This window comes from Rhinopithecus bieti, unplaced genomic scaffold (genome assembly GCF_001698545.2).
Source record: "Rhinopithecus bieti isolate Rb0 unplaced genomic scaffold, ASM169854v2 scaffold_15296, whole genome shotgun sequence".
Lineage (NCBI taxonomy): Eukaryota > Metazoa > Chordata > Mammalia > Primates > Cercopithecidae > Rhinopithecus > Rhinopithecus bieti.
In genome coordinates, this window is record NW_016809075.1 from 1,102,657 (window position 1) to 1,116,437 (window position 13,781).

Sequence of the window (13,781 nt, forward strand, 5' to 3'; positions counted from 1 at the left end):
TACTTTTATTTTATTCAAGACTTCCTTGAATGATTCCTTTAAACCATCACAATACTTACGTATTTTAGGAGGGAAAGGAAATGATTATTGTCACTTTTTAGGGTTTTTCAAAAAACAATTCACCCAAACCGTTTATTTTGTTTAACAAAAAAATACATATATGGCTTTAAACATTGTCTCCATTGCTAGATGATATTTTAAGGCAAAATAAAATCCTACAAGCTTGAGTAGTATTTTTTTAAGTATTTTAGAAATTGTTTTTACGTAGGAAACTAAAGTAACTACCTCTTGGCTATAGAAATGTAACATGTTCATATAAACACTATTTTAAAACCTTGGATAATACTAATTTTTATTTCATAAACCATTGATAAAGAGTACCAAAAAGGGAAGACTATTTCATGGCAAGACAAGCCCATATTAGTGTAGCGAACTTTTATTATGTGTAATTATAGGAAATTATTTCATCCATGATATTTCTGAATCGATGAATTGCTAAATTCTGTTTATTGCTTTAATTAAATATTTGAACAGCATCTACTAAGCTCTGAGTCACTCTGCCAAGGTATACTCATAAGTGATTTTCAATAGGACTTGCCTTTTAAGAAAAGAGCAGAATAGACAACTGCATGTTTTGGCCAAATTTTGTAATCCCTTGAGAAACTCAAATAGAAGAAGTTCCTTATTAACGTCTTTAAGTTGCCGTTTCATCTTCAAACACTGATTTCGCGTTTCTTTTTCAGTACACCAAATGAAAAGCTGTTGGGTCACTTGGTAAAGGAAAAGGTAGGACTCTTGTATATGCTGGATTTCTTTTTCTAATTCTGAAATGTCTCTTGGGACTAAAACAGTTGCAGAGGGGACTGAGCTTCCTAGAATAGTGTGATTCTGGAATAAATAAAACTTAAGAGGGACGTTAAAAAATTTTTTTTCTTAGAAAATGAGAAATATTCAGATAGCCTGCCTTTCTCCCAGATGATTTGATTAGCTCAGTATTTAATATTTCTACGAAGTTGTTCTGAGGTGTCTCTAAAAGTGATAGTTAGAATGTCGGATTAGTTAGAAATGACCTCCAAGTTATTTGAAATTATTTAGATTTGATCTTCCCTGTGTACCCCTGCTGTTTCATGAGACTTAAAGATGAATGAGCTTCCTCTCTGCCTCTTATGTAATAGCTACTTTCCAATCTCATTTTCTAAAACCAAGACTCCAAAGAGGATAAAAGCTAAGCTTAGTGTGATCTTTTTAAAAATTTTAAGATACTGGTATAATGAAAAGGAAAATTAGTCCTTGAGCTCCTCCTACTGGTTGCACTTGAAACTGTTAAACTAGAGAACTGATATTTCTGAAGCCATACAATATTCAGTTTATACTTTTAAAATGCTGTTTCAGCAGAGCCAATTTCAGTTTGTCAGCTGTTAACATCCTCTTCTCAAGTTTTATCAAAAATGTTGAAAGTCAAAAATGGTTAAAATGTAATTTTTTTTTTTTTTTTGAGACGGAGTTTCGCTCTTATTGCCCAGGCTGGAGTGCAGTGTGGCACTACCTCGGCTCACTGCAACCTCCACCCACTGGGTTCAAGCAATTCTCCTGCCTCAGCCTCCCAAATAGCTGAGATTACAAGTGCCCACCACCACACCCAGCTAATTTTTTGTGTTTAGAGACGGGGTTTCACCATGTTGGCCAGGCTGGTCTTGAACTCCTGACCTCAGGTGATCCACCTACTTCGACCTCCCAAAATTCTAGGATTACAGGCATGAGCCACCGCACCCGACCCTGAAATGTAATTTATTTCTTTTTAATTAAATCTAGGTCACATAGTAAGCATTCTCTAAAAAAAGTTGTAATTTCAAGTTAATGTCATTTATTTCTTTCAGTTGCAGCATTCATTTGAAGAAAACTACCAAAATCTCATGTATATATCTAGATAAAATTTAAATTGTTGGGAAGATAATCCATGTTTTCAATGATGAATATTATAAATTACGTCAAATTTCCCAAAATAATTCATAGACTTAATATAGTTTCTATAACAACCAAAAGGATTTCAGATAATTTTTTTTTCATTATAAAATGCATCAGAATGACTAGATGAACTAGAATAACAAAGAAAAAAGTAAAATCAAAGATGTTTATCAAAGCATAATTTAGAATGGGGAGAAATTAGAAAGGGATTACATGTTACAAAAAAAAAAAAACAGGAAAAAAATGAATATTTAAACCGTAAGCCTGGCACAGTGGCTCATGCCTGTAATTCTAGCACTTTGAGAGGCCAACATAGGAGGATCACTTGAGGCCAGGAGTTCAAGACCAGCCTGGGCAAACACAGCGAGATTCCATCTCTACAAAAAATTTTAAACATTAGCCAGGTTCCTGTTTAAGCCATGATCGCATCATGCACTCCAGCCTAAGCAACAGAACAAGACCCCAACCTTTTAAAAAAAAAAAAAAAAAAAATTTTTTTTTTGAGAACTATGAATAATAAGCAATGCCTAAAAATTAGATATTGCAAGAATTTATGACACCATGGCAAAATGCTATATGATGAAAATGTTACCAGAAAAAAAGCAAGATATTCATTGTATATACAATATAATTAGAGTAATTATGAAGAACCAAAGTTTTGTGTAAAAAAGTTAATTACCAAAATGTTAGCCATTTTACTTTTAAAATGTATTTTAATTGCATTTATTCTTTTTATAGTATGATACAGATTTTTATATTCTTGATAAATATCCATTGGCTGTAAGACCTTTCTATACGATGCCTGACCCAAGAAATCCCGTAAGTAATTCGGTTTTAAGTAACCCATTTGGGAGCAGAAGGGAAATTTTATTGTCACTGTCAGATTGCATAATGGGAATAATGGTTTTCATTAATAATTTGCAGTTTTGATACACATACGTATTACCACTGATGTCTGTCACCACTGGTCAAAATGATATTGTAAAATTTGAATATTCTAGAAAATTAATTTTTAAAATCTATGTTAAAGTCATTATCCTTGGTCATTTTTCTGAAGATTAATAAGGCAGAAAGACTATGTAAATTACAAATGGTACTACTAGATTTGCATACTTTAGCAAATCATCCTGTCATTGACCTTAAACTGGGAATTCACATTGTATCCTGGGAGTTAATAATCTAAATAATGTCTTATGGTCTTTTACCATTTTTCCATTGCAGTGGTTTCTAAACTTTACCGTGCATCAGAATCACTTGGAGGGCTTTTTAAAACATCGATTGCTGGGGCCCACCCAGAATTTCTCATTAGTTGCTCTGGAATGGGAGCCTGATCATTTTGCTGGCCCCACTCCAGACCAACTAACAAATTTCTGGTAATACTGAAGCTACTGGTCCAGGAATCACACTTTGAGAACCACTGGTTTATTGAAAGACGGGATTAAAGTAAAAATAATAATAAAGACTCACACCTATTAACTTGGAGTTCCAGAAGTCACCCCAAAATCATATCATGCTTAAAAACATCTCAGATGATAAAGTGAAATAAGGATCAGCACTGCTTCTTAAAAATTAGATGTGGCGCTCTGATTTGTTATTGGGGGGTATGGGAGGAGAGCACAAAATCTGATATAAACAAAGAAAAAGTTATTCAGCCCTCAGTAGTTTAATTCTACTTTAGAGAACAAGGTTGCATTGTTAATTATAGGAAAAAATGAACTTGCTTTTCATGCAGCAGAGATTTTTTTCTGTATGTGTGTAATTGAAATAGGATAGTAGTCACTTGAAGAGTGGTATTTTTTCTCTTGCAGAAACAGTCCAACTCTTACGATATGTTCATGAGAGGAGAAGAAATACTGTCAGGAGCTCAAAGAATACATGATCCTCAGCTGCTAACAGAGAGAGCTTTGCATCATGGAATTGGTAAACAACTTAAAATAATTTAAGAGAGTGTATTTTCTGAAAATAATACATTGTAAACATTTAAAAGACTTCTCGGTCTTTTTAAAAAGTCTCCATTGAACAGTAATTGCTTTTGTGATTTTTTAAGATAAATAAGATGATAAATTACATTTTGTTTTGTTTTGTGTCTTTTTGTAGATTTGGAGAAAATCAAGGCTTACATTGATTCCTTCCGCTTTGGAGCTCCTCCTCATGCTGGTGGAGGCATTGGTAATATTCTGTTATTGCTTACAAATAAGTTTGTAAGTTCTAAGTATAATACAAATTTGAATTACAAGAATTTTTAAAAGTCAGTTATGACGTAAGTGAAAATTTGATTTCCAAGAAACAAAATGAACAGCTAACTTGTGTGTTTTAAAATATTATTGTCATAAAGTTCTAGCCATTTTTTTTCTCTTAAGAGTTTTTAGAAGCCAAATGCCTTGTAAGTGGAGTACCCTGTTTTCTCTCTTGCTACTGTGAGTTCATTCACATTAGCTCAAATTAAAACTCTACCTTAAAATAGCTCAAAGAGCTGCTAAGTGTTTTTATTGAGATGTAGCACTTGATTGACTTTAAGAACACTTCTACAGTATATGTAAGGGACTGCTCTGCAATTTAAAATCAGTAAATATTTAACTCATCTTTGGATGTCCATATCAAACATTCGTAAAACTTTTGAATGTATAGTTTTATTGAAGTTTTTGTTGTTTGTTTTGGGGTTTTTTGGAAAATACAATATATACTTACAAAATTTTCAAATTAAAATTGGTAGAGGGACAGTCTTTTCAATAGATGGTACAGAGAAAACTGATGTCCATTTGCAGAAGATTGAAATTAGACACTTACCTAACATCATATACAAAAGTAAACTCAAAATGGATCAAAGGCCTAAATGTAAAACCTATATTTAAATCATGAATAGGCATATGGAAAAAAATGCTCGACATCACTAAACATTAGGGAAATATAAATTAAAACCTCAGTGAGATAACCATCTCACACCTGTGGCTGTTAGCCAAAAGATAATGGATAATAGTTGGTGAGGATGTGGAGAAAGGGGAATCCGTATTTGTAAATAGTTGACAGGAATGTAAAATTGGTACAGCTGTTAGGAAAAACAGGATGAAGATTCTTCTAAACGTTACAATGAGAATTACCATATGATTCAATAATTCCTTTTCTGGTCTTATATACCAAGGGAAATAAAATCAGTATGTTGAAGAGATTTGTGCACTCTCATGTTCAATGCAGCATTATTTACAATAGCCAAGATATAGAAATGACCTTAGTGTCCATCAGTGGATGAATGGATAAAGAAAGTATAGTATGGATTGAGTATCCCTTACCCAAAATGCTTGGGACCAGAAGCATGTCTGATTTTGGATTTTTTTTCAGATTTTATAATATTTGCATTGTACTTACTGTTAAACATGCCAAATCTAGAAATCTGAAATGCTCCAGTGAGCATTTTTGTTTTTTTTTTGTTTGTGTTTTGAGTATCGTGTTGGCATTTAAAAGTCTCAGATTTTGAAGTATTTTGGATTTTCATATTAGGAATACTCAACCTATTTTATCTATACAATGAAATAACACTCTGCCTTTAAAAAGAAGGAAATCCTGTCATTTGTAGCAATGTGGATTAACCTAGAGGACATCATGCTAAACAAATTAGCAAATCAGACACAGAAAGACAAATACTGCATGATCTCACATACATATGGTACCTTTTACAAGTTGAACCCATAGACAAAGAGTAGAATGGTTGTTGGAATGGGGAGAAGTTGGTCTAAGGGTATGAAGATTGAATTAGGACGATTAAGTTCTGGAGATCCATTGTTCTACATTGTGACTGCAGGTAATAATGTATGCTTGAAAATTGCTAAAAGAGTAGATTTTAAATGTTCTTTCCACAAAAAATATAGGTATGCAAGATGATAAGTTAATCAGCTTGATTTAATCATTTCACAGTGTATCAGAGTGTCACATTGTACACTGTAAATACATACAATTTTTGTCAATTGTAACTCAATAAAGCTGGGCAAAATTTTAAAAATAAATAGCACCAGTTAAGGTCATTACATATGGTTTTTTGTTGTCTTGTTTTTTTAAGTTTCGGGATACATGTGCAGGATGTACAAATTTGTTACGTAGGTAAAAGTGTGCCATAGGGGCTTGCTGCATCTGTCAACCCATCACCTATGTATTAAGCCCCGCATGCATCGCTCTTTTTCCTAATGCTCTCCTCCACCCCACCCTCCCAACAGGCCCCAGTGTGTGTGTTGTTCCCCTCCCTGTGTCCATGTGTTCTCATTGTTCAGCTCCCACTTATAAGTGAGAACATGTGGTGTTCGGTTTTCTGTTCCTGCGTTAGTTTGCTGAGGATAATGGCTTCAGCTTCATCCATGTCCCTGCAAAGGACATGATCTCACTCCTTTTTGTGGCTGCATAGTATTCCATGGTATATATGTACTACGTTTTCTTTATCCAGTCTATCATTGGGCATTTGGGTTGATCCTATGTCTTTGCTATTGTGAATAGTGCTGCAATGAACATACACGTGCATGTACCTTTATTATTCAGAATCCACAAAGAACTCAAACAAATTTACAAGAAAAAAGCAAAACAACCCCATTAAAAAGTGGGCAAAGGACATGAACAGACATTTCTCAAAAGAAGACATTTATGCAGTCAACAAACATGAAGAAAAGCTCAACATCACTGATCATTAGAGAAATGCAAATCAAAACCACAATGAGATACCATCTCACACCAGTTAGAATGGCGATTATTAAAAAGTCGAGAAACAACAGATGCTGACAAGGTTGCAGAGAAATAGGAATGCTTTTACACTGTTAGTGGGAATTTAAATTAATTCAACCATTGTGGAAGACAGTATGGCGATTCCTCAAAGATTTAGAACTGGAAATACCATGTGACCCAGCAGTCCCATTCCTCTGGATGTAAACATGTTTTTTTTAAGAGTTGTAGAGATGAATCACAGTGATGATTGCACAACATCATGAGTGTATTTGGTACTACTAAACTGGACACTTAAAAATGGTTCCGATGGTAGATTTTATATGTATTTTAACACTTTTTTAAATTGGAGGAGGAAAAAGGAGAATACTGCATATTCGCCTCCCTACAGGAAACCATTGTTTCTAGTTTTCAGCTTACCTTTGCAAAGATATCTTTGCATATACGAAAGGACACACACACATTTCTTTAAATATTTTTACACAAATTGTAGCATACTATTATATATAAACCATTTAGTAATTTGCATTTTTTACTTAATGTATCATTTTTTAAAATATGAGCCCAGATGGAGAAGAAGTACTTTAATGTATCTTATAACTTGTTATCAATAGCTAAAGAGCTTTTCATTCTTTTACATCTCTACATAGAATCCATTGAAAGGAGGAACCATAATCTTGTTAACCACCTTTCAAAAATCAGTTTCTTTTTTACAGTCAAAACACTTAGTATAATAATGTACTCCAGAGCTTTTTATCATAGGGTCCACCATGTTAAATGTCTATAGAATTACAATAAATTTTCGCATATTTCTGTTAATTGCTTAAGCAAGTTTATGGCTGTGATCCTCATTGCCTGGACTATATAATCAGAGTGTGGTATCATTTGAAATGTTCAAGCTTATAAAGTCTTTTGTTTTTCTTATTGTTTACATCATAGATTTTGTTCATTCATATAGTTTTTTTTTTTTTTTTTTTGAGACAGTCTCACTCTGTCGCCCACACTGGAGTGCGGTGGCGCGATCTCGGCTTACTGCAAGCTCCGCCTCCCAGGTTCACGCCATTCTCCTGCCTCATCCTCCTGCGTAGCTGGGACTACAGGCGCCTGCCACCACACCTGGATAATTTTTTGTATTTTTTAGTAGAGACGGGGTTTCACCGTATTAGCCAGGATGGTCTCGATCTCCTGACCTCGTGATCCGCCCGTCTTGGCCTCCCAAAGTGCTGGGATTACAGGCTTGAGCCACCGCACCTGGCTCATATAGATTTTTGTGGTTCACATTTCAGACTCCATACCATTTAAGGATATATTACTTAGTCCTTTTCATTTATAGCAGCATCTTTATTTCTGAATCAATACTCAAAATTTTAAATAAACCCAAAATAATAGGAGTCATTTTCTTTCCTAATAAGGAAAAGTATTTAGTTTAACAATGATATTTATGTTTATAGTTCAAAGTAAGACCCTGAGAGATTTTCAGAAAGGAATTAATGATTATTTTTGTCTTCCCCAGGGTTGGAAAGAGTGACTATGCTGTTTCTGGGATTGCATAATGTTCGTCAGACCTCCATGTTCCCTCGTGATCCCAAACGACTCACTCCTTAAATTCACACCTTGCCTCTGAACTCCAGTGTGGATGACAGAGCGAGAGACCCTCCCTCAAAAAAAACAAAGAAGAAAGCCACACTTACTCTTTCCAGTAACCTGCTAGTGCACAGGCTGTACTTTAGGTACTTAAAATATGCACTAGAATAAATTTGCAAGGCCCTAAAGTATCACTGTTATTTTTGGAGTAATTCAGTATAGATATGTTTAAAAGAGATTTTTATAACTTCAGACGTGCGTCAGTAGGAAATACTTGAGAAATTCATATGGTTATGTTAAAAATTCATATTCTGTTACTACAGTAAATGTTACAAGTTTTAAACAGTTAAGATTGTACAACTTTTCTTCTTTTCTATATTACAAGGGCCCCAGTGTTAATGTCTTAGATTTTCAGTATTTGAACTTATTTTTTTAAATTCTGACATTGGAATAAGAATATTCAGGTAGCATCTGAAATTTTAATGATTGTATAATTGGCATATCATGGAAAATTAATCAAAGTATCAGTTCTTAAAAGTTATGTCTAGAAATTATGTAAAGCAGGCTAAAATACTGGTTAGAAAGTATTCAGTGTAATCTTGTATTAAATTGTTAAATTCTAAACCTGAAATTTCAATAAAATTTTAAAGCTAATTTTAGTTTGTTTTTGTGTAACTTTGTGACCTGATTTTATAACTGGTGCTAGGCATTTATAATTTGGTAAAAGAAAAAATATACAACTGGTTTGTATAAATAAATGACTAATATGTTGTCAACATGTATTCATTTCAGATATTTAGATGGGCATAGAGATAGAGTTCTTAAAGTTGACAGCTTGGGTCGGTTGACAGTTCATTTCACATGGGTTAAAATATATTGCAGAATTTTGTTTCATTTTTAACTGGAACTGGTACTGATACTTAGTGAACATCACTAAAATACAGTCCCATCTTATCCATCAAAAAGAAATTTTTGTGTAAGAATTACAATTAGAAGCACTTTCCCTCTAGATTATTACAAATGTTGATGCTAATGTTAATTTTACATGAACCACAAATATTGGGCAGGAACAAAACATATTTCTGTACAGGAAGAAAAAATTATATGCAGAAAATAGGAGGGTCAAAAGTTAGGAAGTTACCCCTGGACCACAAACATCTGCCCATTATTTTTGAAAGTTAAAGGGAGTGTTTACCATCTAGATTGTGTAGTCTTTGAAAGTTTAGATTCAGTTCTTATTTTTTTCTTTCATATCCTACCAGAATACCTTAAATAAAAGGCACCCCAAAAGTATTTCATAATTTAATCCACAGCAAGAAAAAATGAATATCCATCTTTTTCTATAGTATGTAATTGCTAGGCCCTAAAATAGTACAATAATATTGGCCCCAGAGCTGTTCTCAATTTCATATAATTATAGCTTGTTTCAAAATAAAGTTTGTAAAGTCTTACAATGATGTAATCTTTTTTATTGTGAAGGTTTTCAAACATGCTGACCAAATTAGAACATGATAAAATACTCTTGTACCTATTATCCAGTCTTATCAAATCTTAACACTATCACATTTGCTTCAATTTTTTTTTTTTTTTTTTTTTTTTTTTTTTTTTTTTTTTTTTTAATGTATTTGTTTTGAGACCAGGTATGAGACTGGGCTAATTTTTTGTATTTTGGTTAGACAAGATTCTCCATGCTTTCCCAGTACTGGTCTTGAAGTGCATCCATCTGTGCCTCAAGTGATCCATCTGCCTTCGGCCTCCCAAAGTGCTGGGCATTACAGGCGTGTTGAGCTGCTGTGCTCTGACCTTCTCTTTAGTATATATATATATATGAGTTTTTTTTTTTTTTTTTTTTTTTGAGACAAGGTCTTGCTCTGTGGTCGGCTAGAGCTGAGTGGCAGATCTCGGCTCGCTGCCAACCTTTCCTCCCCAGTTCAAGGGGATTCTCCTACAGGCCTCCCAAGTAGCTAGGATTACAGGTGCCCGCCACCACGCCCAGCCGAATTTTTGTATTGTTAGTAGAGATGGGGTTTCTCCACTGTTGGCCAGGCTGCGTCCTCGAACTCCTGACCTCAGGTGCATCCGCCTAACCTGGGCATCCCAGAAGTGCTGGGATTCATGGGCTGGGGAGCACGTGTGGCCTGCCCTGGCCCTTATTTTTTAAGAGAGAAAAGAAATTTAAACAAAAAATTTGTGGGCATAGTTAAGGCACCCTCTTACAGGCTAACTATTATAATTCAACCTTTTATTTCTTTTTCTGTTTTTATATTTTCGCCAAATATTTACGTTTCTATAAATGTAAATGTCTAATGTTTTGCAGATTTATTTGATATGTAAATCCTGAGATTTTCATTGGCATTACCTTAAATTTAAAGAGCATACGCTCAAGGCTTGGAATTTCCTTCTCTTTTGTCTTCCAGTGAATGAACATGGTATATCTCTTCATTTATTGATTTTTTTTAATTGTAGTAAAACATTTTTATATCTTTAAAAGTATTTTGTGAGGCCGGTCGCGGTGGCTCAAGCCTGTAATCCCAGCACTTTGGGAGGCCGAGGTGGGTGGATCACGAGGTCAGGAGATCAAGACCATCCTGGCTAACACAGTGAAACCCCGTCTCTACTAAAAAACACACACAAAAAAAAACTAGCCGGGCGAGGTGGCGGCGCCTGTAGTCCCAGCTACTCGGCAGGCTGAGGCAAGAGAATGGCGTGAACCCGGGAGGCAGAGCTTGCAGTGAGCCGAGATCCGGCCACCGCACTCCAGCCTGGGCGACAGAGCGAGACTCCGTCTCAAAAAAAAAAAAAAAGTATTTTGCTTTTTGTGTGATGTTATTGTTTACTCCTATCAGCATTTTATTCTCAAAATTATCAAAGAATTTAGTACTGTTAATGCTGGAGGCGAATATCTTTCCATTTTAACTCGACATCCTTGTCTTTACAGATTTGAAGATATTTTAGCTGAGTCAGAACAGCCTTGCCAAGGATCTGCTAAACATGTGGTGAGGGGAGAAACTGGTGAGGTAGCTTAGTGTTTTTTGTGGGCAGGATTTAATGAGTACTCTTGAAAATGAAATATTCAGTGTAACAAAATGTAAAAGATCACACTCTGTTGCCCAGGCTGGAGTGCAGGGGCAAGATCTCAACTCACTGTATCCTCCACCTCCTGGGCTCAAGCAGTCTACCTCAGCCCCCTAAGTAGCTGGGACTACAGGCCCACACCACCACACCCAGCTAACTTTTGTATGTTTAGTAAAGACATGTAGTAGTTGTCATGTTGCCCAGGCTGGTCTTGAACTCCTGGGCTCAAGTGATCCACCTGCCTTGGCGCCTCAGAGTGCTGGGATTACAGACATGAGCCACCGTGCCCCGCTTGTGTATTTTTTCAGTTTCAGCCCAGAAATAAATGTTCCCCATGAATTCAATCATAATATAGACATTACTTTGTTTACTGTAATTTTACTTAACATTAGCATATTAAAACTGCTTTTAATTTTCCAGTTCATGTTAGAACACTTTACAGTGTTTTTTTTTTCTACTGGGAATGAAACCATGCCCCAAGGAGTTAAAAAAAAAAAAAAAGTTAACAAAAATTATTGGGTGTGCAGGATAAATGGATAAGAAAAACAACTTAAGACTCCCCTCCCTTATAATAAAACTGTCTAAAATTAGTTAAAACCAATATGGCTAACTAGAGTTTACACAGCAAGCTTGCTAATGTTACAGCCTAAAGTTTCACCACATATTTTATACTAACTACCTCCAAATTGGCACATGGGACCCATAAAGGTAATACACATGCCAAAGAACTTTCCAGACCTCTTCCACCAATCACCTACTAATCCCAGAATCCACCCACTAAAGGATAAAATCACTGCCTTAACACCAGCACAGAGAGAGCAATTTGAGCTGCACTTCTGTCTCCTTGTAAGTCACTTGAAATAAAAAGCTTTTCTCAGAAACCCAGTGTCATTTTATTGGCTTAGAGCATTGGGCAGTGAGCCACTTCTGCTTGGTAGCAGGATTGGGGTCTCCTTTTCCGTGACATTATTGAATTGTTAGGAGGGTAAAGAACACTATCAGTTATCAATTTTTATATGTTGCCTTCTTATGCAGCAGTATTCTTGATCTCTTACTCGTTCTAATAGTTTGTATTGAGCATCTTGTATTTTCAGGGTAGGTGGACAGTGTGAGAAAGGATAGCATAACGGTAAGAAGTGTGGGTTCTTTCAGCCGCGCTGCCTGGGCTCAGACTCTGGTTTTGCTCTCACGTTAACAAATGTATAACCTTGGATAACTTGCTTGTCCTCAGCTTTCCTCATCTGCAGAATCCTACATCATGAGACTATTTATGGGAATTAAAGAGTGTAGAACACAGAATAGTGTGGGGCAAACTAAGAGTTTAGTCTTTTCCTGCCTCATTCTTTTATTTGCCGATTGCATTAATTAGATGGGTTCTTGAGTAGAGTGTTGAATAAAAGCAGTGATGGAGGCATACTTGTATTGTTTTTATTTAAATACTAAAGTCTTGAGATTAAGTGTGATCATTTCTGTAGGTGGTTTTTGTTTTCACTGTTTTTTGTTTTTGAGACAGGGCCTTGCTCTCTTAGACTGGAGTGCAGTGGTGCAATTTCAGCTCAACTGCAGTCTCAACCACCCAGGCTCAAGCAATCCTCCCACCTCAGCCTCCCAAGTAACTGGGACTACAGGTGTGTCACCACACCCAGCTAATTTTTTGTATTCTTTTGTAGAGACAAAAAACATGTTGCTCAGTCTGGTCTCGAATTCCTGGGTTCAAGAGATCCTCCTGCCTCAGCTTCCCAAAGTGCTGGGATTACAGACATGAGCCACTTTGCCTGGCCTTTAGATTTTTAATAAACGTCTTTTATCAGGTTAATGAAGATTTCATTTGTTCACTTTCTGTTATGAATAAATTTTGAATTTGTCAAATACTTTATCAGTATTTGCTGTGATTTTTTCATTGTTGTTTGGATATAGTGGACTATAGCAACAGAAATCCCTGATTCTATTTTTCTGGAATAAATGTTGTTTGATCACTACATATTATTTTGTGTATGCAGCTGGGCATGGACAACATAGCAAGACCTCCTCTCAACAAAAAATGAAAATTAGCCAGTGTGGCGGCACGTTTGTAGTCCTAACTACTTGGGAGGCTGAGCCAGGTGGATGACTGGAGCTCAGGCATTCAAGGTACAGAGAGCTATGATTCTATCACCACACCCTTGCCTGGGTGACACAGTGAAACCCTATCTCTAAAAATAAACATTTTTAAAGTAAATTTTGTGTATGTACTACTGAATTCAATTTGATAATTTAAATGTTTTTCATGCCGGGCGCGGTGGCTCAAGCCTGTAATCCCAGCACTTTGGGAGGCCGAGACGGGCGGATCACGAGGTCAGGAGATCGAGACCATCCTGGCTAACACGGTGAAACCCCGTCTCTACTAAAAACTACAAAAAACTAGCCGGGCGACGTGGCGGCGCCTGTAGTCCCAGCTACTCGGGAGGCTGAGACAGGAG

At 35.8% G+C, this 13,781-nt stretch overlaps 1 protein-coding gene across 1 annotated transcript in view; it reads left to right on the forward strand.

Annotated features, from left to right (window-relative positions):
• DARS1 (aspartyl-tRNA synthetase 1) overlaps positions 1 to 8,901 on the forward strand; it is a 93,033-nt gene extending 84,132 nt beyond the window's left edge. Inside the window, exons 12-16 of the mRNA XM_017888486.1 lie at positions 744 to 786; positions 2,704 to 2,784; positions 3,774 to 3,885; positions 4,063 to 4,134; positions 8,177 to 8,901. Of these exons, the coding sequence (XP_017743975.1) occupies positions 744 to 786; positions 2,704 to 2,784; positions 3,774 to 3,885; positions 4,063 to 4,134; positions 8,177 to 8,268 (400 nt within the window). The 3' untranslated portion in view covers positions 8,269 to 8,901. The remainder of the gene's footprint in view (positions 1 to 743; positions 787 to 2,703; positions 2,785 to 3,773; positions 3,886 to 4,062; positions 4,135 to 8,176) is intronic.
• The last annotated feature ends 4,880 nt before the right edge of the window (positions 8,902 to 13,781 follow it).